A 16,845-nucleotide genomic window follows, 5' to 3' on the forward strand; every position below is an offset into this window, starting at 1 on the left:
TTGCGACTGTGATGGGAGGATTTCAGTTTCTCCCCCAGATTGAGCAAATAACAGGAGAGGAATAAGATGCGGAGGAGTAAAAGGGGAAGGAGGAGGAAAGGAGAAGAAGGTGGTGTAATTTATCATTGATGTTGATCATTATTATTGCAGCATTTTAGACTGGTTTGAGCATCGGGTCAGAGAGAACAAAAGATGACCCAACTGCATTATAAAACCGGCCTTGCCTTCCCTCGTCTCCTCTCCGCTCTGACTCGGCCTTGTTTTCAACCCAATTTCTACATTCCAGACATTGAAGCGCAAAACAGAGGTGCCACCGTTTAAATGGCTTTAGCGTAGCAACACCAGCATGAGACTATAATTTGCTTTTATCTTTGCACCAAGCAGAAAAGGCACAGCGAGAGCGAAACGGAGCCACAGAGAGAACACGAGAGAGACATAAGGGACATAAGGGCGAGATGCATTTAAAATCTACACGCAGATAACTCCACCCAAACAGCCTCTTGTGTATCCCGTGTGTGTGTCTGTGTCTTATGTGTGTGTTTGTGGTTAAGCGTGCTTGTTTGCGTTAACGTGCGTGCAAGTGTGTGTTTGAATATATAAAGGAGCATCCTTCTGCTTTGGCAGAGGATCACAGAGTGTTAATTCAGTTGTTATCCATGTTTGAAAATGGAGTTGGCTGCAGTGTTTGCGTGAGCTGTGGTTGCCGGTGTGCGCCTTTGTGTGTGTTTGCGCGCAGGCGTTTGGCACCAGGCTGGAGGGTAGCTGTGGGTCCACGCTGGCGTAGTTGGGGCTGGAATGTGATTGGTGGGGACAGCAGGCCAAAGGCCGCCCAGGCTAGCGACTGCCACTTGGTAGAGTGCCCCAACTAAACACAGGCCAAATCTGTAGAGATTCACCCCTATTTCTCTCTTTCTGTGCTGCTGCTGCTGTCGTATCTCACACATTCTGGCAGCTCTTGCTCGTGTGTTTCATGGAAAGAAAAAAAGGAAACATCTGACTCCTCCATACAGTTCTCTTCTCAACCTTTCCCTACGATTATATTCTTAATTATAATCAAACATTCATTATCATAGGCAGTGTTTTGTTCTCATCAAGGAGGGCCTCGCTATTTAAGCAACGTAATGTAAAATGTATTACCACACAGAAGCAGTTTGGAGCTATTTGATTCTCCTCTTAATTAGATGTTTACTTTTTACCTTGAAGTGCCCTCGTAAACCACCAGCCTGTTGTTTGTGTTCGTTATCCAGCAAGGGGGCGTTAACAGCGTCATCTCCTCGCCAGGGAGAGACAACAAAATCTGGGTGTTATTGTGCTTTGAAGAGAAGGAGGGAAAGGCACAAGTAAAGAAGGGAAACAGTAGAGGAGTGGAAACAAAGCGGGACAGCTAGAAAAGGAGGCGAGAAAAAAAAGGGAGAGGGAGAGATGATTAATCCAATCAAGCCTCTTAGTGTTTCATCAATAGGCATTGTTCTAAGATGGCTGCCTCTCCCCAGCTCGGGCTGTGGGCTGCGGCTAGGCTAACACACAAGCTAATCCCAGAATAATACGGAGACGAGGGCAACGATGGGGACGGGGACTGTGCCAGCAGATTAGTACTAGCAAAGGATTCGCTCACACAAAATGCACACACACACGCACACTGGGCATCGGATAGAGAGGCAGTCACAGATTGAGTGAGGTGCCTATTGGATTGCACAGCTTATAGTTTTATCCCGTGTGAATGTGCGCTGCTGGTACTGTTGTGGAGTGCGGTGGAGCTGAACTGAGCTCCTGAGGATTCACAGACTATAGCTGTGTGAAGCTGAGGAGGTCATGCATGAAAGTCTATGTTCTTGTGTTCACATGTAGCATGAATTGCTCTTTATCATTAGGATAGGAGCTCACCGTGCAAAAAGAGGGTTATATTCAGTGACATGATGGCATTGCGTTTTTTAGGCATTCTCCTATATTAGATTGTACAGCTAAAGTGCTCAGGAATGGCTCGAGTTCCTTCCTTCTGCGTCGTATTTCTATTCCCTCGACCCAACATTTCCCTTTTGATTCTGCTTTCTGTGCTATCTACCTCCCTCTGTCCCCCTGTCGATCTTCCTCCCTGCGCCCCCTCCACCCTGCAGCATTTTCTGAGATGACAGGAGGGTGTTTTTCCTTTGTTGGGGAGCGGCTCGCACGTTCTCTCCTCTGTTGACAGGTAAAAGACATGAAAGATACTAAAAGACTGAGCATGATGGAATTCTCTGGGGATGAAGAGGAGGTGGGAGGAGAGGCAGCGGGGAGGGAGGACTGATAGCAAAGTGGGAGAGAGGGAGGGGGGGGGGGAGAGCCAAAGGAGTGCTGAAGCTTGGCTAAAGGTAAAGTATTTAGTGTGAGAAAAGGAAGGATTGAGTCAAAGGAGGGAGGAGTAAAAATAAAAGGTGGGGGTGGAGGGGGGTTGACAGTCTGTGACCTCGGGTAAGTCTCTTCGACTGTGTGCTGATGCGTGAAACCTGAGCACACGCAGTATTAGCACGCCTCACTTACTGAGCACAGCAGAGGCCTGACACAGGGCAAGGCAACCTCCTTCTACACACACAAACACACAGGCAGTCGTCCAACACACAAACATTACGGGCACACACGTTGGCGCTTTTAATGATGTGCTTACCAAATACAAAACTCACACACACACACACACACAAAGATAAAAACCATGTTGTAAGGTAGTGTGTTCCAAATCCAAAAGCACAATGGTGAGTGGAGAAGGTCAGTTCAGCCCTCCAACAGGCCCTGCGGTGCTGGTTCTCTGCTGCCCCGTCAGCTGCTCTCTGTTGCCTGTTACATGTACAACTTGTGTGTTTGCTTGGCGCCCGGCCAGGCCCGTGTTTGTGGCCTCATACAGTTGTGTGATGCACAACACGCCTAAGGCAGGTCGAGCCATAATCCAGCTCTCCCTCTCTCTTTCTCCTATTCTCTCGGTCTCGCTCGCCTTTCCTCCTCCCTGTGTGTAAGTTAATGGGTTAACCAATAAGCAGGGATAATTGAGACAAACAAGCCAATGAGGAAATGTCACAGGAGAGCACAAGTCAAGCGAAAAACACACCGCCAACAGCTCTGTGTGTGTGCGCGAGTGTGTGTGTTTGTGTGTGGACTCAGCCTCATGTGTATGCATGCACAAAATTAAATATTAAATCAAGTATATTGAATTGTGTGTGCTATTCCTGTTTCTGCACATGTACGTAAACGTGTATGTGTCTAATCATATGTGTGTATCTGTGTGTGTGCGCATACGTAGCCAGTCAGCTTTTTTTTTTTCTTTTTTCCGGGTGTTGCTGTAGAGCAGGATTCTCCTGCTGTGTCTGCTCTCTAGGCTTCCTCAGCTGCGTTTGCATACCATACACCTGCCCCTGGGTGATTACACAGACACACACCCACATATGCACACACACATTAAACAGAGGAACACACAGCTCACATGTGAACACATATTTGTTAATCAAATGAGCAGCACTTTTAAAGCGCCCCTCCTTCCTTCTCCTCCAGTTCAGTACTTTGTCTCTGGTTCTCTGCTCTTCTGTCTAATAAAAACGGGACTTGCTGAGAGGCAGCAGATCTGATGTCTTTGATATGGAGACAGATGAAGAGTTGGAGGATGCAGGTAAGAGAGCTGAGTGACTATAAAAAGCCTCATCAGAGCAAAGACGTGTGGCGCGATGCATTCCCTCGACTGAGAACAGGGACGCTTCTGTTGTCTGTGCTTGGAAGCAGGTGTGCCACAAGGCATTGTGGGAGGGAAATAATATGACGGCACATCAGTTTGCCAGCTCAGGCCAGCTCCCTCCAAATGGTTCCAGTGAATTTGTAGGTCTAAGTGAGTGTATAATTGGGTTTTGGTCAATATAGGTGGGAATATTTTAAAAGGAAATCCACTTTAAACTCTTAGTGAAAGCATTTGAGATTTGGGAATAATATCACCATCAATGATTTTATCATTACTGCTTTCTGGACAGTAAAAGCAAATCTGTGAATTTAGTGAGAATTTTGGATGCTTGCTGAGCCGCAACGGTTCACTATCACAAAGATCGAGAAGCAAAGGCCAAGCAGGGAATTTCAAACACTGATAGCTGTCAGCTCAGGAGGAGCATGACGCAATGTGTTCATCTGATTGCTATCGTTCCAACAACAAAAACTGGCAGGTTTCTGTGTGTGCAGTGGCTATAGAGTGCAAACATCTCTGTTCTAAAGTAACATGTGACCACTGGATGATTGCCTCTGCCTGGACATTTATTTTGCTGATGTTTGTATCAATACCTTAACTAACATTTATCTGGAAGCATATATGCAGTATATATGCAGCCTTGTAGCTGGTTACAGTATTAATGCAAATTCTCCTGAGCACAAATCAGACCAGATGTGCTCTGTGCAGTCAGTCAGTTACTGCTGCTGCTGCCTTTGGCTCAAGGCTCTCGTACTATCCAGTACGAGAGCCTTGACAAGAACCTCTCCAGGCCTTGGTTGTCAATACTGAAAGTGTTCTGATATTTGTGCAGCAGTTTGATCAGTTTTGCCAGAATAGAGGGTCAACCTAGACTCAGTCTTGCAGTGTTATTTGCTAGCAGTGCCTCCAGTACATTTATTTATTAACTGGAGATTCGAGTGTTTATCTTCACCATCTTTTTCTTTTTTAAAAAAAAATTCACAAAAGCAGATTTGGCAGCAGTAAAACATCACCAGTTGTTGGATGGTGACCTGTGATTCTGTTATTTTAACCAATAAACCTTCTCTTTTCTCTTTTTGATTTGAAGGTTTCTGCCATATTAAGGTTTTTTTCCTTGTCTTTTGTCTGGCAGACTGCATAACCTTAGAAAATGCATGACTCTTTGTAGCATTTTAAAATTATTATTACTGCTATTTCTCTGTTGATAAAACGTATTCAGTCTTAGTTTTGTCTCTTGTGTAGACTAGATTGTGGAAATCGTGGACAAGGTCTTGGTGAGTTGAAAGACACGTACGTTATACATCCACATTTAAACACCTTTGGTGTCACAGAAGCACAGGGCAACAGGGTCAGCACTAGAGCTAATGTGCGTAGAGTGTTGAAGTATTTGTGACAGGAGTGTAGCGTGCTTTAGGTGAGCGTGTGGGCCATTGAAGCTTAGTTTCTTGTAGCAGACGCAGATTTATGGTGGAGCTATAACCATACAAGGTTATGTGATGTGTAGAGTTGAAGAGCAGGTGGTCTGCATCCAGTGACAGAGCAAACATTTAGTTTTAATGTCACCCTTGCTTGACCTCAACTTTGAAACAGAGTGCGGTTGTTAAAACGTTGTTGTGAGCTAACAACCTAAAACCTCATCTAGCAGCTCGAATGGTAAACAGTGTCAGTCTTTCCTCAGCTTCAGAGGTGGACCCGACACTCTCTATGCGTAATGTAAGGCAGCAGCTTGGGATAATAAGATATACTGAATACACAGGCTATTTTTAATACCACAAGCCTTTTCAGTGAGCACCTCCAACCCTGCAAAGAAACGTGAATTATTGTGGTTTCACCAATCTCTTATCCAGCATTTTCTTTAATTTGTAATTCGCTTTAAAGATGTTTAAAAACGAAGCTATTGGTAAGCATTTTCGTCCTGAAATGTGGCACATAGGTACTCACAGCTTTGTATTCTTTCTTTTCCATGTCAACTGCCTTCCTCCTCATGGCCGCTGTGCACTTCACCTTTCATCCTGATGCCTTACTTCACAGGTAAGTGTTCAAAATCATGGACATACATGCACGTTTTTATGTTGCTGTATCCGTAATATGAAGGCTCTGTGCGATGCTGTTGAAGTTCTTAGCAAGGCCGCACTTCCCTTTAATGTGGAGTGAGTGAAAAGTTGCCAGGTGACCTCGGTTGCTGTCCTGTTGACACCGAGGCGAGGAGCTGTGATTAGACTCTAAACACACCGGATATCTCCTACATCTCCTACAGAACTGTTTATGTTTTTTTTCTCTCCACAGCAAAGCAGATATATTTGTGTAGAAATATTTCCTGAATATTGCATCTGTACACCAGAACACCAGAATCAGAATCCATTTAGTCCAGTCTTGTGTGTGCGCGCGCCCCCGCGCCCATGCCTATGTGTGTGTACACATCCGTTTGCCTGCACGTGTGTGTGGTGCTCAGCTGGCCAAGTGAGAGTTGTGTAATTGCAGGGTTATTGCTGCTGAGCCTGATGGGTAATGACACATTTGCAAATTAATTCTCAGCGCTAGGCTGTGATTAGCATACAGAGAGAAGCATCTCACACACAAAGACCAATATGTACGCGCACACACGCTCACACACTTCACAGGCTTCTAATCACCAGTGCGAGGTCAGGTTAAATGGGAGCGCGTAATGGCGACGCGAGTGCGAGTCTGAGCAGATAAGGGTGAGAGAAGGGTGACGATATTATTTCGCATCAGAGTTGATGCGGACACACTTATGCTGCTTTTTTTCAAATAAATAAAATCGCTCCCTCTCTCTTTTCTGCTCACGGAGGCCATTTAAGGTAAAAATGGGACTCGCAGAGTAACTCACAATACGCAGCATCACCCACAAACACGATATCATGATACACGTGGTGGCTAGCTACACAGCTTTGGTTAGCATAACATATACACATTAGCACAGTGAGGCTGGAGGATGAACGCTAACTTTTTTCCATTTGGTAAAAGTTAACAGCAGGATTCCTGATTGTTGGGGACAAACACAATCGCATGGCAGGATACTGTAAACGAACCAAACTTCAGTCAGGAGAACACCTTTGATAGTCTGTCCACAATGCACGGGCTGGGCTGTAGCTACATTGTAAGGTTTTAAAATGAATAGTGGTAATAAAAACCAAGAGATGCAAACAGTGATCACTGCCTTTTTTAAGGGCTTGTTCAGATTAAAGAGAACAAGATACAAAGCATTAAAACATGTTAAAAAAGACAACAGCCTTAATAAACGCAGAGTAGTTTGGACCCAGAAGCAGGGGTCATCACATCATCACTTTGCAAACAGATTGCAAACATTTTGCCCTGTGGAACAAAGTGGACTTCATAGTGGCAGTGCCAGGTTCTCCAAATTAATTGGTGATTTACATTTCAGGATAATCTGAAAAGGAAAATACTTCGGATGATGTGAGTGTTAATTTAACTTGCACAACTTGAATTTTTTTAACAGATCTGAATGCCGGTCTTTTAGCTGCTTCGCTAAGTTGGAAATATTTTCCCCCTCAGCCTGAAAAACACAAGAACATCACACAAATTGGCTTTCGGGAAACAATTATCATCCCTTGTACAGCCATATTAGTTCTGTTGTTTAAAAAAACAACTAAAAATAGCGATGCATGCATTTAATAGTTTGATTTATATTACTGATTTTGTAAGAGAAGGTCTTAGGAGACCTCTATTTTACGTGGAAATAACTGCACATCTACAATTCAGTTTTTGGCATCGTACCACAGCAGTTTCAGCCATGTTTGCCGCACCACCACGAGGAGTCATGAGTCTTTTGTAGGTCAGTACTTCAGTGTTGCGGGAATCTGTTTGTAGCAGCTCCATGTTTCAATAAAGAATTCTGTACTTGGCATGTACGTCTTGATAATTGCACCACAAGAGAAATTTGTATAATGTTCTCCTATATTGATATTTTGCCACACCCTTCATGTTGGTTGCTCTGTAGGGCATTGACAGATGAAATGATAAATACTTAATTTATCCGATATTTGGTAAATTATTTTTAAGATTGTGTATTTTCAAGAAGCAGGATCACACTCTGAAGGATTTTACTCACCATGCTATAACTTCAAACATTTCTCCTATCACAATTAGACTATTAGAAATCTCCTTACCGATAGAGAGATACTCAATGAAACAGCATCACTGCATGGTTTGAATTATGTTTACGCTCAATTTCATGGTTGTCATTTGTGATGCTTATCGGTTGCCGCATGTAAAGAAGGATTTGCAAAGTGGAAAGGACTTTTATTACACACATGCAATTAGTGCCTTTTTTGTATTCAGTCATATAATGAGTATGTTCCAAAGAACCCATTGAAGGTGTAGAGTGTTTTTCCCCCCATTTAAAAGGTGAATTGCTTTAAATTTACTCTGAAAATCCCTGACACTTTTGTTTTTTGAATGCACATCCTCACTTGTGATGTTGCGTGCAACACAGGCGTTATTTCTTTCTTCTCTTTGAGAATCCCACACCTTCTCTTTTTGCATTCATGTCAGAGTGCAGCGCGTTACCGGGATGCACAGTATATGTTTGTGTGTGTTTATCTTTGCAAGTCTATTTGGCACTCCAGAGGCTGTGCGGGGTAGGTAAAGATTATAGTGATGTCTTATCCTGGCACTCCCTGCTGAGGAAGAAGTCATATGTTCAACCCTCTCTCACCAGCTCACACTTGCGCACTCACACACACGCACACACACACACACACACACACACACACACACACACACACACACAGACACACACTTGGGCACAATGCTTCAGAGAGTGATTATGTCTTTGAAGGGGGGGATGTAGGGGAGACAATAGTATAGTGGGTTGACAGGAAGTGAGTGTGGCAGGTTTATGTGTGTGTATGTGTACAGTATGTGTGACTGAGCTCAGTCTTGCTTTCTCTGAACATAGCCAAAGAATTAAGGAATATAATCTCTCTCTCTCTCGCTCTCTCCTCTCTCTTTGTCTCTCTACCTGTTTTCATCCCCATCTTTGTCAGCTGACTGTGTCTTCCTATCCATGCCGTTTTCATTTTATTCTTTTTTAAACCCCCTTTTCACTTGTTTTTGTTCTTCCTCTCTCTTGTTCTTTCCCTCTCCCTGTTAGTTCTTGATCACAGTGTTTCAGTCTCAGATGCTGCCTTGGTCCCCAGGGAGCTTTTATACCCTTTCAGTGAGAGAGAGCTAGAGAGAGAGAGAGGGTGTGTGTGTGTGTGTGTGTGTGCCTCCATGTACGTTTCTTCTTCTGCAGTGCACTTGTCAACTGTGACTCATTACACTACATTGAATAACAGAGGACAATAGATGTTCTCCAGCACTGCCTGTCCCTTAATGAGCAGCGAAATAAAAAAGCAGACACATGATTCTTTATCGTTACCTGTCAGTCCCACTTTTCATCTCTGCAATAACCCACATGATTTGATTTCAACACAGTAACCTGTGACGTTACTGCTCTTTTTCTCATTTTACTAGTGTAAAAAAAAAAACCTAAATGAGCAAACGGTCAATCTGAGTTTGCATTTAAAACTTGGGATGTTTCATGTCTTTGTTACAGAAGATCCTGTTAAACAAAAAGGAATTCTTGGGTTTGTTTTGGGGAAAAAACTGTCATGCTGCAGCCGTTTGAAATTTTTACATCACCGACTGCCATTTTTTTTCCTGTGTCAACCAACATGAGGTATGACTTTTAGATCGTAGCACACTTATTGCATGTGTCCCTTCAAGCGCTCTGCATGTTCTGCGTGAGAATAATCTAAATCACCAGTCCTGCATGCCAACAATGACGATAACATTGAAATAAGCAGTTGAGCATATATTTTTTTATCAGGACTTTTGTCTTTTTGTCAGGACTTTGATTTCAACATATTGGATTAGTGACTTTTTTGACTCTGTTGCTGTTCTCCAACAGCACTCTACTATATTTTTATATTTTTGTGTATTTAATTCAACTGAAAATACCACTGAAATTAAAATTACAGTGAATTTTGATGAATAAATTTTTATTTGTTTATTTATTTTTGTTACAACTTCCCGTTTTAGATCCCCACCTACTTTTTATTCCATGAAGTCGTGCACACATTATGCATTCTTCAAGCAGCAGCTTTATTGTGGGTAAACCTCCTAAATTTAAGCCAAAGGGAAAATCATCATGTAGCAAATGTTTTGTGATATGATACCATATGATATAATATATGACTCCAAGAAGGTCCTCGATTTGAATGTAGGCGGTGGCTTTGGTTTTGATGTTGGTTTTGCTCCAACACTCCAGTGACTTGCAAGGGGTTCAGTTAATTGGTAATTTGAAGTTTGCTGTAGTTGTGAGTTTGTGCATGAATGGTTGTCTCTCGGTCTGTGTTACCCCTGAAACAAACAGCGTCCTGTCCACGTTGTACCCTGCCTCTTGCCATGTAGCAGATGGGATAGGCTCCAGCTCCTCTCAGACCCTGATCTGGATAAGCAGAAGAAAATAGATGGATGGATGCAATTGCGAATTTGATCATTCCTATTTTTAACAAAGTTGTTTAAACTACTTTTTTAAGCTGCTTTAGTTTAGCAAATTTCTTCAAGTGGTTTTCCTGAAGTCCATTGGTGGCTGCTGCAAATGGCGACGAAAATAGATCCTAAAAATGATGGAAAAAAGTCTGCATCTTCATCATCAGAAGCATACACGGCATTTGAGGTTTAAGAAGTGATCTTCAGTAGTTACTGCAATGTAAAACTAGGAGAATGGAAAAAAAAATGTCACCAAAGGTACCACGCTTAAAAAGAAAAGATGAAAAAAAAACTGGGATAACCTATTTCTGGTAAAATGGTTTTTTTCCCCATAGCAATATTGTTCAAAGATGTATTTGTAGTCATAAGTTAGAAGATGTTGTTTTAATTGAAGTCTCAGAAGGCTTGTTGGAAGCAAGCCTCTGTTGTTTGAAAAACAAACAAATCTTCTTGTTCTCCTTCGGTCCTCCTCATCTTCATGCGGTCCAAGTTGCGGAAATTGGGCATCGTAATTTTAGTTCTCTGTCTGTCTCTGTGTCTGCCAGTGTCTCATCGGGCTAGGTGGTGTTGTCCCTCAGGGGGACACATCGCCTCCCAACCTCTCTCACAGGGTGTGAGACACTTCAACACCTGCCTCACGCACACACCTTTGCAACACAACACAGAATCACACAGATGCCTCTCAGCAAAGATGATGCGTGTTATTCAGATGCACTTAACCATAAGGAATACAGTATAAAGGATGCGTAAATGTCAACATGCTGAACTTACTTATCCACCTTTATGTTAGAAGTTACACATTCTACCAATCGTGCTAGTCTTACTTAAAAGACTTAAATCTGCTTTACTTCTCATCTCAATTTATAGACTCCCCCTTTCACATTAGTCTGTCCCTCTGTGTCTCTCCCTCTTCCTTCAGTCACCAGTCCTTGTTAGTGATTATTTGGCCTATTTGCCTATGAGCATGGCTTTCACACTCCCGCTGCTTCTCTCGATGTGTGCTGTCTTTTCCTGTGTCCTCCAAGTCTTGCTGGAGGCATGGGACCCCTCAGTGTGCCTCCTCTCTCTTTCTTCACTAAACTCCTGCCAGCCTTCCCTCCCTCTCTTTTTCATAGAATGGGTTGAAGAGCAACCCAGGGGCAAAATATCGTGGTAGACTATTTCAAAATCATCTATCTTTTCCCTTTCTTTATTTTTTTCCTTACTTTCTTGCTCTTGCCCCCGCGCCTGCTGTTTTTGTGGCTGATATGGTTTGGCATGGATGCTTCCCAGCAGATAGTTAACTCCTCACCCCTATTGCCACCATCTCGGTCAGGTTTTTGTGTGGAGCAGGGGGCATAACACAGCATGTTTTGTGTGTTTATTCGCGTGTGTGTATGCGTGTGTGTATGATGAGGAGAGAGGCAGTGAGAGAGAAAGGGGGAAAGTCTGCTGTCGGCGCAGCATGGTGAGCAGTCTGTGCAGAAGACTGCACAAGCCAAGTTTCCTAGACGGACACACAAATGCACCCACACACTTGCAGACAGAGACGAGGACTCTCATTTTCAGAGGAGAGAATGGAGGCGGGGGATCTTTTATATTTTCCTCCTCCAAATACGTAGCTGTTCTATTGTGAGCTGCCCTTGAAGACCCACAACACACACTCTGCACTCTCTACGGGTTGATGCTTTCCTACTGTCTGATACAGTGAGAACAGATGCTCCCTTGATAGTCGTTGGCCTCTCGCTGTCACTGGTGCTGTCCAATCAGCTGTCACCCTAACTCCAAATTGAACTGTGACCATTCTCCTCCTCGGGTGAAGCATCAGCACTGGCTGGTATTTCCTTCTCATCTGTACCCTTGCCTATTCAGGCTCTTCTTTTGCTCTAACACCACCAACCCCCTCACACTGACACACACACACACACACACACACTCCCTTCCTCGCTATCTGGCAGTCTTGTTGCCTGGAGGGAGTTCATTCTGCCCTCCTTCTCTCCTCCTCTCCTCCACCTCTTTCCTTGTGTATCGGCAGTGAAAGAGAGAGAGAGAGAGAGAGGGGAGGGTGAGAAAATGAGAGAGCGAGAGAGAGAGAGTGGCAGCAGTAGCGGAGGAAGCAGAGCTGTCTCTCTTCTGATCATCTTTCTTGGATAGAGGGATAAAAGGCAGTCCTAGGAATCAGTCGTTGCTCTTGTCTGCAGGATTTACCCAGCCTGAGTTTATTCTCCCTCCTTCCTCTTTTCACCTCTTCTTGACACTGGACCGCTAGCTTTTACATCTCTCTCTCCAGCTGTCCCGACTCGCCGGGTGTGTGTGCGTGTCTGTTTGTGTGTGCTCATGTAAGAAAGAGATTGAGAAAGCGCGTTTCCTGCTGCTGCTTAGAAACGAACAGCAAGTGTTGTGACCCTTTGCCCCTGGGATCTTGGGCAAGAGTGAGGGGGTCGAGAGCACGGGTGTGCTCTGGGGTTGACCCTTGCACCGCTCTGTCTGTGTATATCTGTGTGGCTGTCTGAGTGTTTGTGTATGTGTGTGTGTCCTGGCTGGCTGGGCGGTCCCAGCCTCACGCTTGGTTAGCGAGGACCAGAAAGCAGGGATGACAGGCTGAGTCCCAGCCCAGCCTCACCACACACTGAGCCTCGTTTCTGGGTGGCTGCGAAGGCGCAGTCCCCTTCTGTCGAAGTCATCCAGGACAGGGCTGCTGCCTGCACATTTGAAACAAGTTGCTGTGGCTTCATGACACTTAAACAGAAACCATGTTTGGACTAAAAGCACCACTTTACTACTTGCCAGGTAAGCTTATGTCATTCATGTGTGGTGTGAAAATGAACGCGTGTGTGTATTAAATCATTTTCTAAATGCACATTTGTGTGGGCATGTTGTGCATGTGTGTCATTCTCTCTGCGTGTAATTGTGTGCTGTAACAAAGTGCTCTAGAGGTTTGAGGTTAGCTCTAGAGTGCATCTGAGGAGACACTTGTCTTTGTGCTGTTGATCCTGAGGTTGGAACCTGAGATCCGAGGCTGGTAATGCTGTGTGACAGCAGCTCGCACTCTGTTCCTCTAACCTCTCAGCTCTTTATTGTGGAAGTCAGCAGGTAAACGGGACACTAACCCGGCTGCTTTGTTTTATTCAGCTACACAATGAGTAGAGAAGCAAATGCACAGTTTTGTGCGTGTGGTCTATCTTTTTAGGGTTTTTATACGCGTGTATGCTCACATGCATACGTGCATGTTTGCAGTTTTTGTAGGAGCGTGCATGTGGTGGGTGTGAGAAAAAAATACTAGGACGGCGTGAGGTTACCGCCGGCCGGCGCTTAAGTGCGTCTCGTGGCTCACTGGGCACTGATTGTTGAGAGGACAGCCAAGAGAGGGCAGTGAGAGAAGAGAGAAGAATGACAAACTGAGGTAGAATGGTAGAGAAGAAAACTTGAGAGAGGCAATGTTTTCTTTTCTCTTTCTGTGCCTTTTGCATATGTGTTCATGTGTTCATAAATATTTAAAGGCTTTGCCTCCTGCTTGATTGCTTGACATACACACTGTAAACCCACACACCTCTGTACTCTTCCATCAACTCACAGATGCTTTTTGCTCTTTATACAGCTTTTTTGTAATTTAAATCTAGCTATAATTCAGTTTTATACCGTAACCTAAATCTGCACAATGGTGCTTGTCTTCTGTTTAATGTGTGCTTTCATCTGTGTGTGGATGTTGTCTCCCTGCAGCTTAACAGAGTACACTTCACCAACACTTCTTAGAGATAAATAATTTATGTGCATTAGTCAGCAGGAGAGTGTGCAGTTAGTCCATGACCGACCGCTTAAGTCTTTCTGTTTTTTCCATACACATTTTTGTATTAATTGTGTATTAGTTTAAGGACATGACCCACAGCGCAGACATAAAATGTGCTGCACTTCAAATGAAGTGTTTAGTTGAGGTTATACTGCTTTCTTTTGTATGATTTTACATTTCATTATGTTATGTTTTTTTATGTTTCAAGCACCATTTTATTTGCGTTGACAGAAACACGGAGGACTTCAAATATTAACAGTTATAAATTAGTAGTAACAAAAAACCTAAGAGCCAAAATACTTAAGTCGTATCTGTGATTACCTCTTTAAGGGTACAGACGCTTTTCTTTCTTGAATAGCGAAGAAGCACACCAAAACCCAAGTACTTTAATATAGGCTGATGTCATTTGTGAGCTTTAACAGCTTTTTATCTATTTTTTAGCCTCCTTCTGCATGTGCCTATCTCCACCGTGTCTTTCCAGCCTACTTCTCTTTTCAGACGACTGGTTTTGAAATGGATATTTGCTGGTAAAGGCCACAGAGTGCCTGCTGTGTGAGAAATAAAGACAGAAAGAAACACAGAGAGGTGTTTGTGTCAGGGGTTAGAGAGGAGGACAAAAGACTCAATGCACTACTTTTCTACATGTGTCAAAGCCTCTGACCAGAGCGCTCTTTATTTTCCAAGTTTACGCTTGAATCAAACTGAGCAATATAAGAATTAACCAGAACAAGCGGAGAGAGACTGTTTGTGGGGAAATCTGCAGAATGTGATGAGACAAAATCAGGAGACATTTAAAAGAAGACAGGGATTGAGTTGCTGGCTGTAACCTCCTTTATCTCCTCACATTCCCTCTCTGATGCCTCAGGACTTTCTCTCTTTGACTCTCTGACTCCCGTTAACCACCCAGTCATCTTCATTATTTCCCTCTTCATCCTCCTTGTCCTCCTCTTCCCTTATTTTTCCAGTGGTATCTGTGACCCTTTCTTCACTCTTCATTACTGCATGTGTGTCTTGGTGTGTGTCGTTGTGTGTGTGTGTGTGTGTGCACATGTGTGCTCTTGTGATCCCTAAACCTCCCACACCAATGTAGCCTGCAACGGGAGAGTCACGCAGATTAGAGGCACAGGTCTTAGCTGTGACAGTGGCCAAAGCTAGTAAGGTGTGTGTGTGTGCGTGTGTGCGTGTGCATAAGCGTGCGCGCCTAGCTCTGTGGGTTGCTTCTTCTCTTCCCCCTTCTTTCATTCAGCCACTAAATGAGCCCCTGCCTGCCTTCCCGTCTTAACCGCCGTTGCCTTGGAGACCATGTCAGACACATGCTAGTTCTCCATGATTATTTGACAACAAAAAAGGTTGGGTTAAATAAAGAGGAATGGGTTGGGGGTGGTTATTGATGGGAAGAAGGCAGAGAAAGTGGAGAAAGAAATGTATTAAGAGAGAATAGCAGCGAGGGGTGTCGAGATAAAGGTGCAAAGGAGAAGCACTTGAACTTGGGTTGCATTTACATCACAGGCGAGGTGGAGCACAGCCAGGGAGCAACCACTTCAAAATGGAGGAGGGTCATAGTCGCTGTTTGTCACTATACCCCCGTCCCACTTTTACTCTCCTCAGGTATCTATTCTTCTAGCTACATGTCCATCTTGCCTTCTCACAGCTGTCACCCTCTAATGATTGTCCTCCATACCTGCTGTTTGTAAAACCCAGCATTTTAAACATTATATCTTTTTGGTGTGCACATGTTAACTATATTGGTCACTGAACCAACGATCTTGTCTAATAAGCTTGACTGTCATGCGCAAATCCACTGTATCTCTTTCCTCTGTTGTTGTCTCACCCCCCCCCCCCCCCCCCCCCCCCACCCCACCCCAGTGGTGTCTTTACTTCTACCCTGAGGGTTACATGCTGAGAAACAGGGGCGAAAGGTGTAAGAGTTACAGAAAACAGGATGGACAGCAGAGTCTGTGCCTGTGACAATAAAAACAACCTGTGAAGCTGAAACCACAAACCACAGAAGCAAGCAGGTGGGGTGAGGTTAAAGAGCAAGAAAGGCTGAAGTTTTGTTATGACAGGCCACAGACTGACAAGGTTTTTGTGTTGAGAGCTAATCCTGTCAGAGTTTACTTGAAACCTCCCGAGGTAGACGGATTCATTCAGACTTTGCACTTTGTTATTCAGCCTACTTGTCAGGAAAGGGTACAAAAAAAAGACTGAAATGCACACTTTACCAAAAGATAACTGATATTTATTTTAGAGGAGAACAAAATGCGCAGATAAACAAATCTGGTAATAAACCAGTTTAATTGTTGTGATGTTCTTCTCTTCCCGTTCTCCCTTGCTCTCTTTGAAAATCAATTTCAGAAGAACATGGTAATCTGGACAAAATGCCTTTCTCTTCTCTTTCAGACACATGCACACGCAGAGGGAATCAATATGTGTGGGAGCCATGCTGGGTGTTAAGCCCTAGATCAGAGTGTAGACTAATCACTGGTGATTACCAAGTGCTTGTTCAAAAAAAAAAAAAAAAAAAATCTCGGCTAGAGTGCCGTCTGTAGATTTCGGGGTAAATGTGCATATTGAGAATTTGCTTGTGAATATGTGCGCAACATCACACACTGGTAAACTAAGCCACAGGAGAGCATTCATTGATAAAACCAGCAGAGGGGTCCATACTGTGTTAGAAGATTATCTGTGGAGTAGTGAAATCATTATATCCAATTAACCACAATACCTTTGCATGTTCCTTCTCTATATTCCTAGCTGAGACCATCTCCTCTGATCAATTCCTACAAATCTCCCCACTGCATCTTTCTCCCTTTATGCTAGCGTCAACTCAAGTGTGACCCATCTCTCTGCATCTTTCTCCTCCTCCCAC

The 16,845-nt window shown here is 43.8% G+C and overlaps 1 protein-coding gene across 3 annotated transcripts in view; it reads left to right on the top strand.

The window, feature by feature from the left end:
- Positions 1-16,845, top strand: part of gse1b (Gse1 coiled-coil protein b) — a 163,364-nt gene that overhangs the window by 87,359 nt on the left and 59,160 nt on the right. Inside the window, exon 1 of one of the 3 annotated variants that reach the window (XM_006780010.3) lies at positions 12,283-12,979. The exons of the other annotated variants lie outside the window; for them this stretch is intronic. Coding sequence (XP_006780073.1) covers positions 12,943-12,979 — 37 coding nt within the window. The 5' untranslated portion in view covers positions 12,283-12,942. Of the gene's footprint in view, positions 1-12,282; positions 12,980-16,845 lie in introns of those variants that run through there. 3 annotated transcript variants of the gene reach the window in all.

The sequence above is a fragment of the Neolamprologus brichardi genome, chromosome 1 (assembly GCF_056152115.1).
Source record: "Neolamprologus brichardi isolate AB-2024 chromosome 1, ASM5615211v1, whole genome shotgun sequence".
In the NCBI taxonomy this organism is placed as follows: Eukaryota; Metazoa; Chordata; class Actinopteri; order Cichliformes; family Cichlidae; genus Neolamprologus; species Neolamprologus brichardi.